The sequence below is a fragment of the Hemiscyllium ocellatum genome, chromosome 9, assembly GCF_020745735.1.
Source record: "Hemiscyllium ocellatum isolate sHemOce1 chromosome 9, sHemOce1.pat.X.cur, whole genome shotgun sequence".
NCBI classification, from domain to species: Eukaryota; Metazoa; Chordata; class Chondrichthyes; order Orectolobiformes; family Hemiscylliidae; genus Hemiscyllium; species Hemiscyllium ocellatum.
In genome coordinates this window covers 95,397,491-95,411,613 of record NC_083409.1, presented here as the reverse complement: position 1 = coordinate 95,411,613, position 14,123 = coordinate 95,397,491, and the positions used below count along the sequence as shown (strand labels likewise).

General features: G+C 41.4%; 1 protein-coding gene across 1 annotated transcript in view; it reads right to left on the bottom strand.

Annotated features, from left to right (window-relative positions):
* The window catches only part of abca4b (ATP-binding cassette, sub-family A (ABC1), member 4b), a 125,706-nt gene that overhangs the window by 73,791 nt on the left and 37,792 nt on the right, over nt 1-14,123 (bottom strand). Inside the window, exons 14-19 of the mRNA XM_060829599.1 lie at nt 13,088-13,310; nt 11,970-12,191; nt 9,050-9,254; nt 6,409-6,465; nt 4,225-4,456; nt 7-138 (exon numbers count right to left, since the gene is read on the bottom strand). Of these exons, the coding sequence (XP_060685582.1) occupies nt 7-138; nt 4,225-4,456; nt 6,409-6,465; nt 9,050-9,254; nt 11,970-12,191; nt 13,088-13,310 (1,071 nt within the window). The remainder of the gene's footprint in view (nt 1-6; nt 139-4,224; nt 4,457-6,408; nt 6,466-9,049; nt 9,255-11,969; nt 12,192-13,087; nt 13,311-14,123) is intronic.

Here is a 14,123-nt window from a genome sequence, read left to right as displayed (position 1 = left end):
ACTTACTTGTTAAATAAAATATTGTACTGGGGGCACATGCCAATTTCCTGTCGAATTGCATCAATATCTGTGCGGATATCTTTGCCGTTAATGACTGCAGTCCCTGATGTAGGTGGAAATAAGCCAATCAGCATTGACCTGTTGGATACACAAGGAAAGCCAGTAACAGTAAATACTAAAGATTGCACATGATCTACAAACTTAGGTTAACATTTGAACATTGAAAAGTGTTACACATCTTTAACAGAGATAGTTAAAAATCACACAACACCAGGTTATCGTCCAACAGGTTTAATTGGAAGCACACTAGCTTTCAGAGCACTGCTCCTTCATCAGGTGGTAGTGGAGGGTTCAATCCTAACACAAAGAATTTATAGCAAAAAATTACAGTGTGATGTAACTGAAATTATATATTGAAAAATTAATTGTCTGTTAAGTCTTTCATCTGTTAGAATACCATGATAGTTACACTTCTTTCATGTGTAAATCACAAAACCTTTTTTTAAAAGTTGCATTCTTGGATTAGCTGTTAACAATGGTGATAGCTAGACAACATATTGAAGGTGTTAGCCCTCTGTATTCTCTGTCTATGCCATGATGTTTAGATGGATTCTTATCTAAAAAGGGAGATAACGGAGTTTTACATGAATTCATGCAGTTTTTGTGCAAAGTACAATGTAACCCTGCAAGTACAAATTCACCCCACAAAATGTGTGCATGTGGGTCTTTGTCTGTCTGTGTGTGTGTATGTGTCTGTCTGGATTGGGGGTTGTGAGTGTGAGAAAGTGTATGTGTGTGTGTAGTGAGTGCAGAGTGTCTTAAGTCTGTGAGGGGGTGCATGTGTGGGTGTGGGACTGTGTGTGTCTGTAAGGGTGTGTGTGGGTGTCTGTGTCTGTGTGTGTCCATGTGAATGTGTGTATAGGAGTGCCTGTGTGTGTGCGAGAGTGTGTAGGAGTGTCTGTGTGTGTGTAGTGCAATGGTGGTCACCTGTAATGTAACATGAACCCAAGGTCCCGGTTGAGGCCCTCCCTATGGGTACCGAACTTAGCTATCAGCCTCTGCTCGGCCACTTTTCGCTGCTGCCTGTCCCGAAGGATGGAGGATGGTCACCCAAAGGTCTGAGGTCAAATGTCCTGGACCAATGAAGTGTTCCCCAACTGGGAGGGAACCCTCCTGTCTGTTGATTGTTGTGCGGTGCCCATTCATTCGTTGTCATAGCCTCACTCACAACCCCAAAGCCACACAGACACACACACAGACACACACTCACAACCCCCAACCTAGACAGACACACACACAGACAGAGCACTCCTATACACATGGGCACACATACACACAGACGCGCACACAGACGCCCACACACACCCTTACAGACACACACACTCCCACACCCACACATGCACCCCTCATAGACTTAAGACACTCTGCACTCACTACACACACACACGCACACACACACTTTCTCACACTCACAACCCCCAAACCAGACACACACACACTCACACAGACAGACAAAGACCCACATGCACACATCTATTTTGTGGGGTGAATTTGTACTTGCAGGATTACATTGTACTTTGCTCACAAACTGCATGAATTCATGTAAAACTCCGTTATCTCCCTTTTCAGATTAGAATCAATCTAAACATCATGGCATAGACAGAGAACACAGGGGGCTAACACCTTCAACATATTGTCTAGCTATCACCATTGTTAACAGCTAACCCGAGAATGCAACTTTTTAAAAAAAAAGGTTTTGTGATTTACACATGAAAGAAGTGTAACTATCATGGTATTCTAACAGATGAAAGGCTTAACAGACAATCCATTTTTCAATATATAATTTCAGTTACATCACACTGTAAATTTTTGCTATAAATTCTTTGTGTTAGGATTGAGCCCTCCATTACCACCTGATGAAGGAGCGTCGCTCCGAAAGCTAGTGTGCTTTCAATTAAACCTGTTGGACTATAACCTGGTGTTGTGTGATTTTTAACTTTGTACACCTCAGTCCAACACCGGCATCTCCAAATCTTAATAGAGGTAGTTACACAGTTTAGATGAAATTTATTTGTTATCAAAGGGAAGCTAACTCTTACAACAAATGACTTTATTCTGATGGATGACTTGTTAACTCAGTCAGCTATATAACATGCAACACTTTCTGCTTCTTTCGGCAGGAGTTAAGTTTGCATTATTATAAATCATACTCTTTTCTTATCTCCTGAGTATACTGACTACTTACACTAGCAGTGAGTCTTTGTTATGGCCTCCTCTTGTCCCTATGTTTCTGGACATTAGTTTAATAGTTACTTTAATATGATTTTAAGGAATCTTATCTTTACCCAAACTGTTTTCCTGTTAGTCTCCCCGTCTCTGATTCTTTCTGCATCCCTATCTCTTTGGCCTTTTATTTATGTGGCATGGTGGCTCAGTGATTAGTTCTGGCCCTCATAGGCCTGGTTCAATTTCAGCCTCAGGTAACTGTCTGCATGGAGTTTGCACATTCCCCCTGTGTGGGCTTAATCCCACAGTCAGTTGAAGGGCAATGGGAAATGCAGGGTTACAAAGATGAGATGGGTCTGGGTTGAATGCTCTTTGGAGGGTTGGTATGGACTTGATGGGCTGAAAGGCCTACTTTCACACTGTAGGGATTCAATAATTCGTATGCAGTGAACAATGCACTCTTATTGGGCATTTCTGATGTTACAACTGAGCGAACACTACGACTAGTATTTGATTGGCTCCAAATTGCTTTGGGATGTTTGGAGGTTGTGAGAGGCACTATATAAATGGAAATTCTTATTAACTTCCTTTTGCTTTATTTATAGCCTGTATGTCTCTGCGTATTTGTTGGGATTTTTCTCATTATAGTCTTTCAGCCAGATTTATTGGAAAAAAGGAAATACTTCATCTATTTTGGTCCATCTGCAGTTTGTGATCATATCTCACCATCCTCAAGTTTGTTTTCTTTGTTATTTTTTGATACAGAATCCAATCTGGCACATGTGCTGGTAAGGAATTAAGGAAATAGGGAATTTTCCACTCTTGTTTTCTGAGGTAGAAAACATGTGGTTCAGGAGTAAACAGTTTCACAGTGGTTGGAATTGGTGCTGGTGTTTGATGTTTGTTGGATTTATAAGAGTGAGAATGGCAAGCAAGAGCAACACAATGTGTTTCCAAGGTTCTGTCCTATGGCCTGATTAACAGCGGCTATTATTCTAGTTCAGTGAACTTCCACGTGTGTAACTTGGAGGTTGAATGCCTGACTTTCCACAGTTGATATAACAATCATGTGGTTATGGTTACTTAACAAATAATATACACAAAGTCTTAAGCAGAGGGTACTGACAACTGAGGTATTTGGTTCAAATGAATTAAATTAAACCTCTCCTATTAACTCACACGATAAATATTTCGCCTCTAACAGCAAAAATCTAACTTCCCTTCATTTTGCTTTTTGCTTTTCAGCTTACTTGCTCTTTTACTCTTCTGTTGAAGATCATAAAAAAAACAGGAACAGAAGCGTAGACCATTCGGCCCCTTGAGCCTGCTCCCCCATTCAATAGGATCATGGTTGCTCCAACATTCTTCACATCCATTTTCCTGCCCTTTTCCCTGTGACCCTTGATTCCCCTACTGATCAAAAATCTCTTTCAGGCTGAAATATACACAAGAATTCTGCCCCCACAGCCCTCTGTGGCAAAACATTCTCAAGACTCCACAATTCACCTTTCTGTTTCATGTAAAAAACCGAAAGAACAGCAGATGTTGTAAATCAGAGACAAAAACAGAAGTTGCTGGAAAAACCCAGCAGCTCTGGCAGCATCTGTGAAGAGAAATCAGTTTTGGTGACTCTTCTGCAGAACTGTTCATCAGACCCGAAACATTAACTTTGACTTCTCTTCACAGATGCTACCAGATCAACTGGGTTTTTCCAGCAACAACTGTTTTTGTTTTTGTTTCTGTTTCATATTCCCTACCTCCCTTTGTTTTTAGTTTCAGGAACTGATTTGGAGTGACCATTTACAGTATACGGTCACCAGAAAGCGAGATTCTAAGTTAAGAAGCTCGTTAATTGGTTTCATTTCACAGGTAGGTATCATCCATGTTATTCTTGTGACCTTCAACTTGAGAAGGAATGTAGAAGAACCTTATAAACATAACTTGTTCTTCTGGCTGATGATTATTTTGTTGCGGTACCAAAGGAATATTGGCTCTTACATTGTTGTTGTCTTTCCAGCTCCATTGTGACCTAAAAAGGAAGTGATCTGCCCTTCAAAGAAGTTAATGTTTAGTCCATCCACAGCTGGCTTCTGTCCCTCTGTAAAAACCTTCACTAGGTTCTGAATCGACACTCCCAGAGTCAGATTTGATGGCTCCTTCTCATAAAAGGGGTTTCCTGCCATTGCTGCTGTCACTGCCAATAGATAACAAGAAATGGACATCATAACTGCTTCAATATTTGGAATAGACAATTGGGAATAGGGGAAACTATTTCAACTGAAAATGTTACTGTTAAGATCGAAACATTACCTGGGTTGACCTTTTCTCTTTCTTGTTTCTCTTTCTCTTTCTCTTGCTTTTCCTTCTCCAGCCTCTCCTTTTCTCGTTTCTCTTTCTCCAGCCTCTCCTTTTCTCGTTTCTCTTTCTCCTGCCTCTCTTTCTCTTGTTTCTCTTTCTCCTGCCTCTCTTTCTCTTGCATTTCTTTCTCTTTCAGTTTACATATTTTTTGGTTGCCCTTTGGTTTGTCCTCAGCTGCTGGCTGCTTGACTGATTTCTCTGCAGCTTCGGTCGGTTTGCTTGCTTGTTCTCCAGGTTGCTCTGCTGCTTTCTCTTTCGGTTTGTCTTCTGTTTTCTCACTCGGTATGTCTGCTTTCTCTTCCATCCCTTTCTCATCTTTTCCACTCTCTTTGACTTCCTTTTTGTCTTATCAATAAAAAAAATGTAAAATATGATTAATGCTTACTTTGGACATAGAACATAGAAAAATACAGTGCAATTCAGGCCCTCTGGCCCTCGATGTTGCGCCGATCCAAGCCCACCTAACCTACACTAGCCCACTGTCCTCCAATGCCCGTTTAAATGCCCATAAAGAGGGAGAATCCACCACTGCGACTGCCAAGGCAATCCATGAACTCACGACTCGCTGACTAAAGACCTTGAATATGAGAAGGTGGCTTACATTCAAAGGGTGGCTCATTGGTTAGCACTGCTGCTTCACAGTGCCGAGGACCCGGGTTCAATTCCAGCCTTGGGTGACTGTCTGCGTGGAGTTTGCACATTCTCCCCGTGTCTGCGTGGATTTCCTCCAGATGCTCTGGTTTCCTCCCACAGTCCAAAGATGTGCAGGTTAGGTGAATTGGCCATGCTAAATTGCCCATAGTGTTCAGGGATATGTGGGTTAGGTGCATTCGTCAGGGTAAATATAGGGTAGGGGAATGAGTCTGGATGGGTTACTCTTCGGAGACTTGGTGTGGACTTGTGGGGCTGAAGGGCCTGTTTCCACACTGTCGGGATCCTATGAACTTATCCCTAGTTTATCAGCATTTAAAAAGAACATTCTTCATTCAATATATATCCACAGGCAATTATTTCAAGCTAAATAGATGGAGCATTTTGATCATATTGTCAAATTTGTGTTGGTTTTTCCCAATTTTCTCCCTGTCTATTTTTATACATGGTAGGGCACTTTGAGTGGGAGATCGTTCAATGACATAAAGCATTTATCATCATCAATGTAGACACCACTGGATAAAGGGAGTAGGATACTGTAAGATTTTTTGTATGTTGTATCCTTAGCTGGATTATTCAAATGTGATTATAATCAAGAGAAACTTTAATTTAGTTACGTACGTGCTCTCTCATGTACTTGTTAATGCATATCCTTGATAACAGTTAGTACAATGTTGTGGAATGTCTGCACTATGAAATAACCACCCATCAGAATTTGGCCGTTTGCCACTGAAAAGGAATCACTCGAAAGATGATCTTAATGTACAGCATTAATGCTGGCAGTATAAATGTAGTTAGCGGTGAGACAACTTTCAACGCTTCAAACCAAATTTGTCATGAATCGAGACAGTTTGCCTCACCTTCGTTAAGTCTCAAATAGTCATGGGAAAGAGCTGACTGCCTCGTCACTGTCAGACAGACGCTGCTGGGCAGTGTTTACCTGTTGAAGTCTGCTTTCACCAGCTCAGAAGTGAAGTGAGCTGGCAGTATAATCACAGGTTTCCGATTCTGAGTGTACTGAGATGCTCCTGTAAACTGTGCCTGCTTAATTACAGTGTGGCAGAACTGGTAAAGCGTGGAAGCTTGACAATGTCAAAAATGTGACTTTGTTCACTCTGCTCCCTAATTTAGAAATGAACTCACCGTCTGTGGTAGGTTGCAATTTTTCAGCACCAAACCAGTACGAGGACTGCAGTGGAAAATACCATGGGGATGCTATTCCGTATTGGCCTACGGAAATGGGAAAGAACAACATAACAAAGTACAATTACTGGGGTGAATGCTATTTCTGATTCATGATTTTGACACTACACAAGGAAGATGTTCACCCAATCCCCGGTTACATTTGTATTTTTCCTAACAGTGTAGATACTTGCTGACCACTGCTCAGTGACCTAAATGGGTGAATGTGCCCATGGTCTGAGGGCATGACCAAGCTTCAAAATCAAATAGTCTGACATCTACCATTAGTGGGCGGCACGGTGGCACAGTGGTTAGCACTGCTGCCTCACAGCGCCTGAGATGCGGGTTCAATTCCCGCCTCAGGCGACTGACTGTGTGGAGTTTGCACGTTCTCCCCGTGTCTGCGTGGGTGTGCTCCGGTTTCCTCCCACAGTCCAAAGATGTGCGGGTCAGATGAATTGGCCATGCTAAATTGCCCGTAGTGTTAGGTAAGGGGTAAATGTAGGGGTATGGGTGGGTTGCGCTTCGGCAGGTCGGTGTGGACTTGTTGGGCCGAAGGGCCTGTTTCCACACTGTAAGTAATCTAAGCTAATCTAAAATCGGGACTTATACTTGCTTTTCTTTTCATTCATTGGTGGGATGAGGGAGTCACGGACAAGGCCAGCATTTGTTGCCCATCCCTTATTGCCCAGAGGGCAGTTCTGAGTCAACCACATTGCTATGGGTCTGGAGTCACACGTAGGCCATACCAGGTAAGTATGGCAGTTTCCTTCCCTCAAAAGGACATTAGTGAACCAGATGGAATTTTCTGATAATGGATTCATGGTCATCATTGACCTCTTAATTCTAGATTTTTTGGTGAATTCGTATTCTATCATCTGCCATAGTAGGATTTGAACCAGAGTGCCCAGAACATTACCTGGGCCTCTGGATTAGTCCAGCGATAATACCAATAGGTCATCACCTTCCCCTGTCTGGGTACTTGGCATACCCAGATTTCCTCTGCTGGCTATTAGGAGCCATATCTTGAACACATACCACAGAGGAAGCTATTCAGCTTGTCCTTCCACTAACGCCTGTGGTGGAGGATCCATCTTACAATACCCAGGTAGTGTGCAAGGTAGGACATCAATTTGTGAGAGATCATTTCTCAGTTCAAAGTTTCAAAAGATGGATGGGTCAATTTATCAGAAATAGAATCTTGAAAAACAAGAAGCAACATAAGAATTAGGAGCTGGTGTAGGTCATTTAGTCATAGGGATGAAGGTGAGGACTGCAGATGCTGGAGATTAGAGTTGAGAGTATGGTGCTGGAAAAGCACAGCAGGTCAAGCAGCATTTGAGGAACAGGAGAATCAATGTTTCAGGCAAAAGACTGATGAAGGTCTTTTGCCCGAAATGTCGACTCTCCTGCTCCTCAGATGCTGCTTGACCTGCTGTGCTTTTCCAGCACCACACTCTTGACATTTAGTTATAAAGTTATCGAGATGTACAGTTCAGAAATAGACCATTTGCTCCAACTCATCCATGCCAACCAGATCTCCTACCCTATTCTAGTCCCATTTGCCAGCACTTGGCCCATATCCCTCTAAACATGTGACAATAAATACAATTCAATTCAATTCTATTCACATACCCATCCAGATGCCTTTTAAATATTGCAATCATTCTAGCCTCCACCACTTCCGCTGACAGCTCATTTCATACACGTACCATCCTCTGAGTGAAAGAATTGCCCCTTAGGTCACTTGTATATCTTTCCTCTCTCACCCTAAACATATGTCCTCTAGTTCTGGACTCTCCCACCCTGGGAAAAGACCTTGTCTATTTACCTTATCTATGTCCTTCATGACTTTATAAACCTCTATAAGGTCACCCTCAGCCTCCGATGGTCCAGGGAAAACAGCCCCAGCCTGTTCAGCCTCTCCCTGTAGCTCAGATCCTCCAACCTTTAACATCCTTGTAAATCTTTTCTGAACTCTTTCAAGTTTCACAATTTGGTCCTTCAATTCCACTCTGCAATGTTTGTAGTTAACTCCATTGCCTCTGCAATTCCCATTTATTCTCTTATTACCCAAAAAAAATCAAACCACCTCAGTTTTCATTTTTAAAAAATTCATTCATCAGATGTGGGTATCACTTGCTCTGCCAGCATTGACTGTCCATCAACCACAATGCTCTGGTTCTGGAGTCATATCTAGGTCAGACCGTATCAGGATGGCAGATTTCCTTCTCCAAAGGACTTTAGTGTATCAGATGGGTTTTTACAACAAATCACCAGTTATCTTTAGATATGGTTCCTATTAGATTAGCTTTTGTTTAATTCTAGATATATTCATTAAAATCCAGTGATGAATGTCCAGTAGAAACATTGCTCAATATTGGAGATATATTCCCTCAGGAAGTGAATAAAGTAAATTTGAGTCAATAGATATTCCCCATCATTGCAATCAAGCTTCTGGACCTGGTAAGTGACTATCATTCATTGTGCAATATAAATATAATTTGTGTTTTGCTGGGCAAGTTGTGAGGCAAATTGGGTAATATTTGTTCTAGACCATTGCTATAACAAAAACTTAAGGAAAGAAAATCTTTCAAGGATACTTTCTCTAGTTAATTCATTGTCAGCATACCTGGAAACACAGCATCAAGATACCAGGCAAGAATCCCATACAAAAAGGCATCAAACAGCATCATCTGGATGGATAGCAGCAGATTATACTCATCTCCTTCTACTGGGCTGGCACGGATATTATCCCACTGCAGTCCTCGACCCTGCTCCTCATAACGGGATAGATACTCTGTGCCAAAGCCAAACGCCACTGGAGATAACAAGCTCTGAAATTTTAAGAAGGAACCAGATGATTGGGCACAACAAAATTCACATCAACATCGAACAATGCTACAAACTCGACAGAGAGAAGGCTTTTATTGTTTTTTTCTATTCTGGTAAATTATTTCACGGTACAGAATGGCTTTCAAGTTTTAAAAAATTCACTCATGGGTTGAGGATGTTGCTGGGTAGGTAGCATTCACTGCCCATCCCTAATTGTCCAAGATTCAACCATATTGTTGTGGGTCAGGAATCACATGTAGGCCAGACCAGGTAAGGAAAACATTTCCTCCCCTAAATGCCATTAGTGAAACTGATGGGTTTTCCCCAACAATTGACAATGAATTCATGGCCATCATTGGACTCTTAATTTTGGTTTTCTTTTTTATTAAATTCAAATACCTACTATCTACTGTGATGGGATTTGAACCCGGGTCCTCAGAACATTATCTGGGTCTCTGGCTTAATAGGCCATCGCTTCCCTATAAGTGCTATTGCTCTTTCTTCTGATCGTCCAGCAGTGAAGAAAGTTACAAGCTGCTATAAGTAGCACACTTTCAGCTACTCACACCAACATTATCCAAATGCCAAGAACTGCGGCTATGTTCAGTGAGAAAGAAAATGGATGTATGTTGGGCCTTGTATGATGTTCTGATGTCCCAAAGCACTTCACAGTCAATAAATTACATCTGAAATGGAGTTCCTGATGTAACAGTAAAGTCCCACATCTATAAATTTGCCGATATCCAAATCTACTGTTTCTTCGGTTGGTCGATGGATAAATGCTGGCCAGGACATCGGAGAGTCCTTTGAAATAATGCCATGCACACCTTTATGTAAAGCAGAGAGTGGACAGGGATATTGGTTTCTTGTTTCAGGAAAGACAGCACTTCCAACTGAGCACTCTGTTAGCTCTCTATGAGAATGTCAGCATGGGCTTTATCCTTTGGAGTGTGGCTTGAATGAACATCCTTTGGCCTTGGAAACTCTCATTGTTACAGGAACAAATTGCACTGTGAGGCAGTAAAATATCCCAAAGGACTTTCCATAAGTGACAAACATTTGACACTAATTTACACAGGAGGCATTAGGACACATGACCAAAAGCTTGGACAAGGAGGTATACTTAAAGGAGTGTCCTTTAAAGAAGTAAAGAGAGATAGAGAGAAATTGTGGGAAGGGATTCCAGAGATGAAGGGTTTGGCAGCTGAAGACATAGCTACCAATGGAAATGTGCTAAAGGCCAGAAAGGAAGGAGTGCAGAGGTCTGGATGCCTTGTACAATTGAAGGAGGTGAGAGAGATAGAAGGGCAAGGTTTCACCTGGGTTTGAAAATACAGATGAGAATTTAAAAATTAAGGCATTACAGGACCAGGAACCAACATAGATCACCAGGAGAAACGGATAACAGGACATGGTGTTGATCAGAACATGGGCAATTCCGAGTTTTAAATAACCTCAAAAGTATCTAAAGGAGATGATAGGAGTTTGGCCAGACAAGTGTTGAAGTCTATGGATAAGACATGGTTAAAGGTTACAGCAGCAGATTCAGCTGCAACACAAACATAGTCAGGTGATATAATAGGAATAGAAGTAGTCCGTTTTGATGGTAGCATGAATGTGCATTCAGAAACTCATCATGGAATTAACCACATCACTAAAATTGTGAACCATCTGGTTCAGCCTCAGGTAATTACCAGGGAGAGGTTGGAGTCAGTAACTATGGAGCAGAGTCACTTGTGCAGACTGAAGACAATAGCTTTAATCTTTCCAATATTTAGCTGTAGGAAACTTCTAATCATCCATGACCAGGTGTCAAATGCAGAATGTTAACCAATAGAGTTGTTTGAGGGGCTGAATGGGTGGCAGTATTGGGGTGGATCTGGGTGTTATCATCATACAGAAGAAAGCTGACTTGTTAAGGAGGATGTCACCAAGGGGCAGCATATAGGTGAGAGAAGAATAGATCCTTGGGGACACCAGAGGTAACAGTGTGAGAGCAGCAACAGACATCATTGTCTGTGATTCTCTGAATACCACTGGATAGCTAAGAATACTTGCAAGTAAAAACATCTTATAATCATTACATACTTTATTTAGTAATGGTAGTGCTGGGATAGGTTAGACATGCATCTCTGGGACGTTTTCCAGATGCAAACGATCGCTCCTCAGTTGATTTAAACTTGTGCTCTCTCTCGTACATGTTTCTTGGTCTGTGGCTAATATCTTTATGACAATGGAGAACACCTTCATGTAGTAAAAATGACAGAAGTGACTGGAAATCAGAAAATACTCCTTGCAAATGGCACTTTTAATTATTTTGTGGGACAGGATGGTATCAGGCTAAAAGCATGTCGGAACTCTGCAGATAAGTTAGAAAATAACTATGAATAGTTATGGTTGGCTTAAGGGGATGGACCTGGGACATCTTTGGGATGGGGGTTGGTCAGATATCTATTAGGGGATTCAACTACCTTTAAGAAAGCCCTGTACCTTTGACATTGTTAAAAAAAGCATAGATGAATTTGACCATGAAATGCACTAAACTCATTTTAAGCTGTCAAAGACCTGTCAAGCCAGTTTTACTCAGGTTGGGTTTGCAGAGCTGCAAAAATGTCCAATCTCTGCGCTCCCCAAAATTGGGCCATTTCTAGAAAGTCTTTGTTTGTGGGCCAATGAAATACTCAATGGGTTAATCATTTGAAGCCGTCAAAACCTACCGCTGCCAATTTCATGTTTTTGGTCATACGGTCCTGCCAAGCATAGCAGAGAATGTGAGGCAGGTACAGGGTGAAGTAAATGATCCCACTGCAAGCAGCTGCCAGATTGGCCTTGGAGAAGAAAACGCTCATCAGAAAACACTGCATAATAGTGGCCACGGTGAACACCAGGAGAAACACAAAAAGAAGGAACGAGTTGCTGTAGTGAAGCACACTTCCTCTCTGTAATGGAGAAAAGATGCTCAATTAACATTATAGAGGATAATAGGTGAGTCATACAAACTCCTGTAATTCGTAATGATAAAGATAATAAAATTTACATAGCGTTTACATCAGTAAATATTCAGAAGTGGCTAATGGCAAGTACCCTGATAATAGCACACATTACATAGCCTGATTTTCAGACACTTTAGATTAGCATACAGAGGATAGATGATGAAATAAAGTTGAGATTAATGACATTAATGGAGCTAATTAAAATGAAGAGGAACAATATATTACTAACTGTAGGTGAGAGGTCAGTTAGCTTAATTGGCTGGATGACTGATTTGTGATGCAGTGTGACACCAACAGTGTGGGTTTGATTCCTGCACCAGCAGAAGTTACTATGAAGGACTCTCCTTCTCTATCTCTCCCCTCACCTGAGGTGTAATGACCCTCAGGTTAAACTACTATCAGTTGTCACTCTCTAATGAGAGAGCAGCCCTGGTAACTTTTATTTGTAAGATAGTCAACCTCTGTAGTTAATAATACTGTGGCATGAAATAGCTATGAAAACAAAGATTTGGATCAATCTACCACTTTTTTAGTTATTAATTTAGTTATTAAGCTATAACAGATATGCCCATAATTTTATTCAACTCTCACCTATTGTTTCCATTACCAAGGAGTCCTTATTACCAATGTCCAATGACCCCAGGTCATCAGAGGCAATGGCCAATGAAATGGTTGAATATTTGAACCTATCTGTGCCATACAGTGCTATGAAATGCTCCAACTAGGATTCATTATGGCAGCAGCTTAATTCACACAGCACCTCTGTTCAATATTCACACTGCACTTGAGCATATGAGGCTGAATGCCAAGTATTTAGATTGTGTATATATCTGAATTCTTACCATTATCACTACGGTTGCCAGCACAGTACTGGCTGCCATCATGGTGAAGCTGTCGATGAACCATGTGACCCAATGCACCCAATTACTGACTCCCATGATTTTCAGGGTTTCTTTCAGCCTGAGCTCCTTCTCGAGCACAATACTCTTCACAATCATGGAGACGGAGTAGATCCAGGAGAGCACCATGAACATTGGGAAGCAGCGGGTTAGTGCTAGCATGAAGCTAGGGTAAGAATTAGCAGGCACATTGAGGCGATGGGAAGTTCAGTGGACAGGTGCAGCAAGAAAAATTGCAGTGGAAAAGGCATATAATGAAAAATATTAATCAAAGAAAATAATACTTAATATTTAATGGTACCAGCTAGATAATCTACATTGTTCATTTCCATCTTTTCTTTGCCCTGTTCTGTTGAAATCTTCATTCATCACTTCAAGAATTAGCTGCTCAGATGCTCTTTTTATCAGCTTTCACAGAGTTTGCTGAATTCAGAATCCATTATCCCTCACGAGAAAGGCTGTGAGAGCCGACTTTATAGATTTATTCCACCTCAGTTCATTTTACCTTCTTTTTATGGAACAACGGTATGCACCTTTATCATAAATTCAAATTAAATGCTTGTGCATTTTTTTAAAAGACAACATTACACATTCTAAAACAGAAACAGAAAATGCTGGAAATACTAAGCAAGTCGAGAATATCTGTGGAGACAGAAACTGAGTTATTCAATTATGGAATCATAAAATCCCTATAGTGTAGATAGAGGCCATTCGGCCCAATGAGTCTGCATCAATCCTCTGAAGACCATCCCACCCGGACTCACGCCCTACCTTATCCCTGGAACCCTGCATTCACCATGGCTAACCCACCTAGCCTGCACATCCCTGGACACTACAAGGCAAATTTAACATGGTCAATCCACATAGCCAGCATATCTTTGGACTTAACATTCCTAAAAAGAAATCCACCCTCTGGTTAGGAAACCAATGGGAAGCCTGTGCTGCTTCTGTGGGGGGATATCCCAATCAAGCGTTGGGC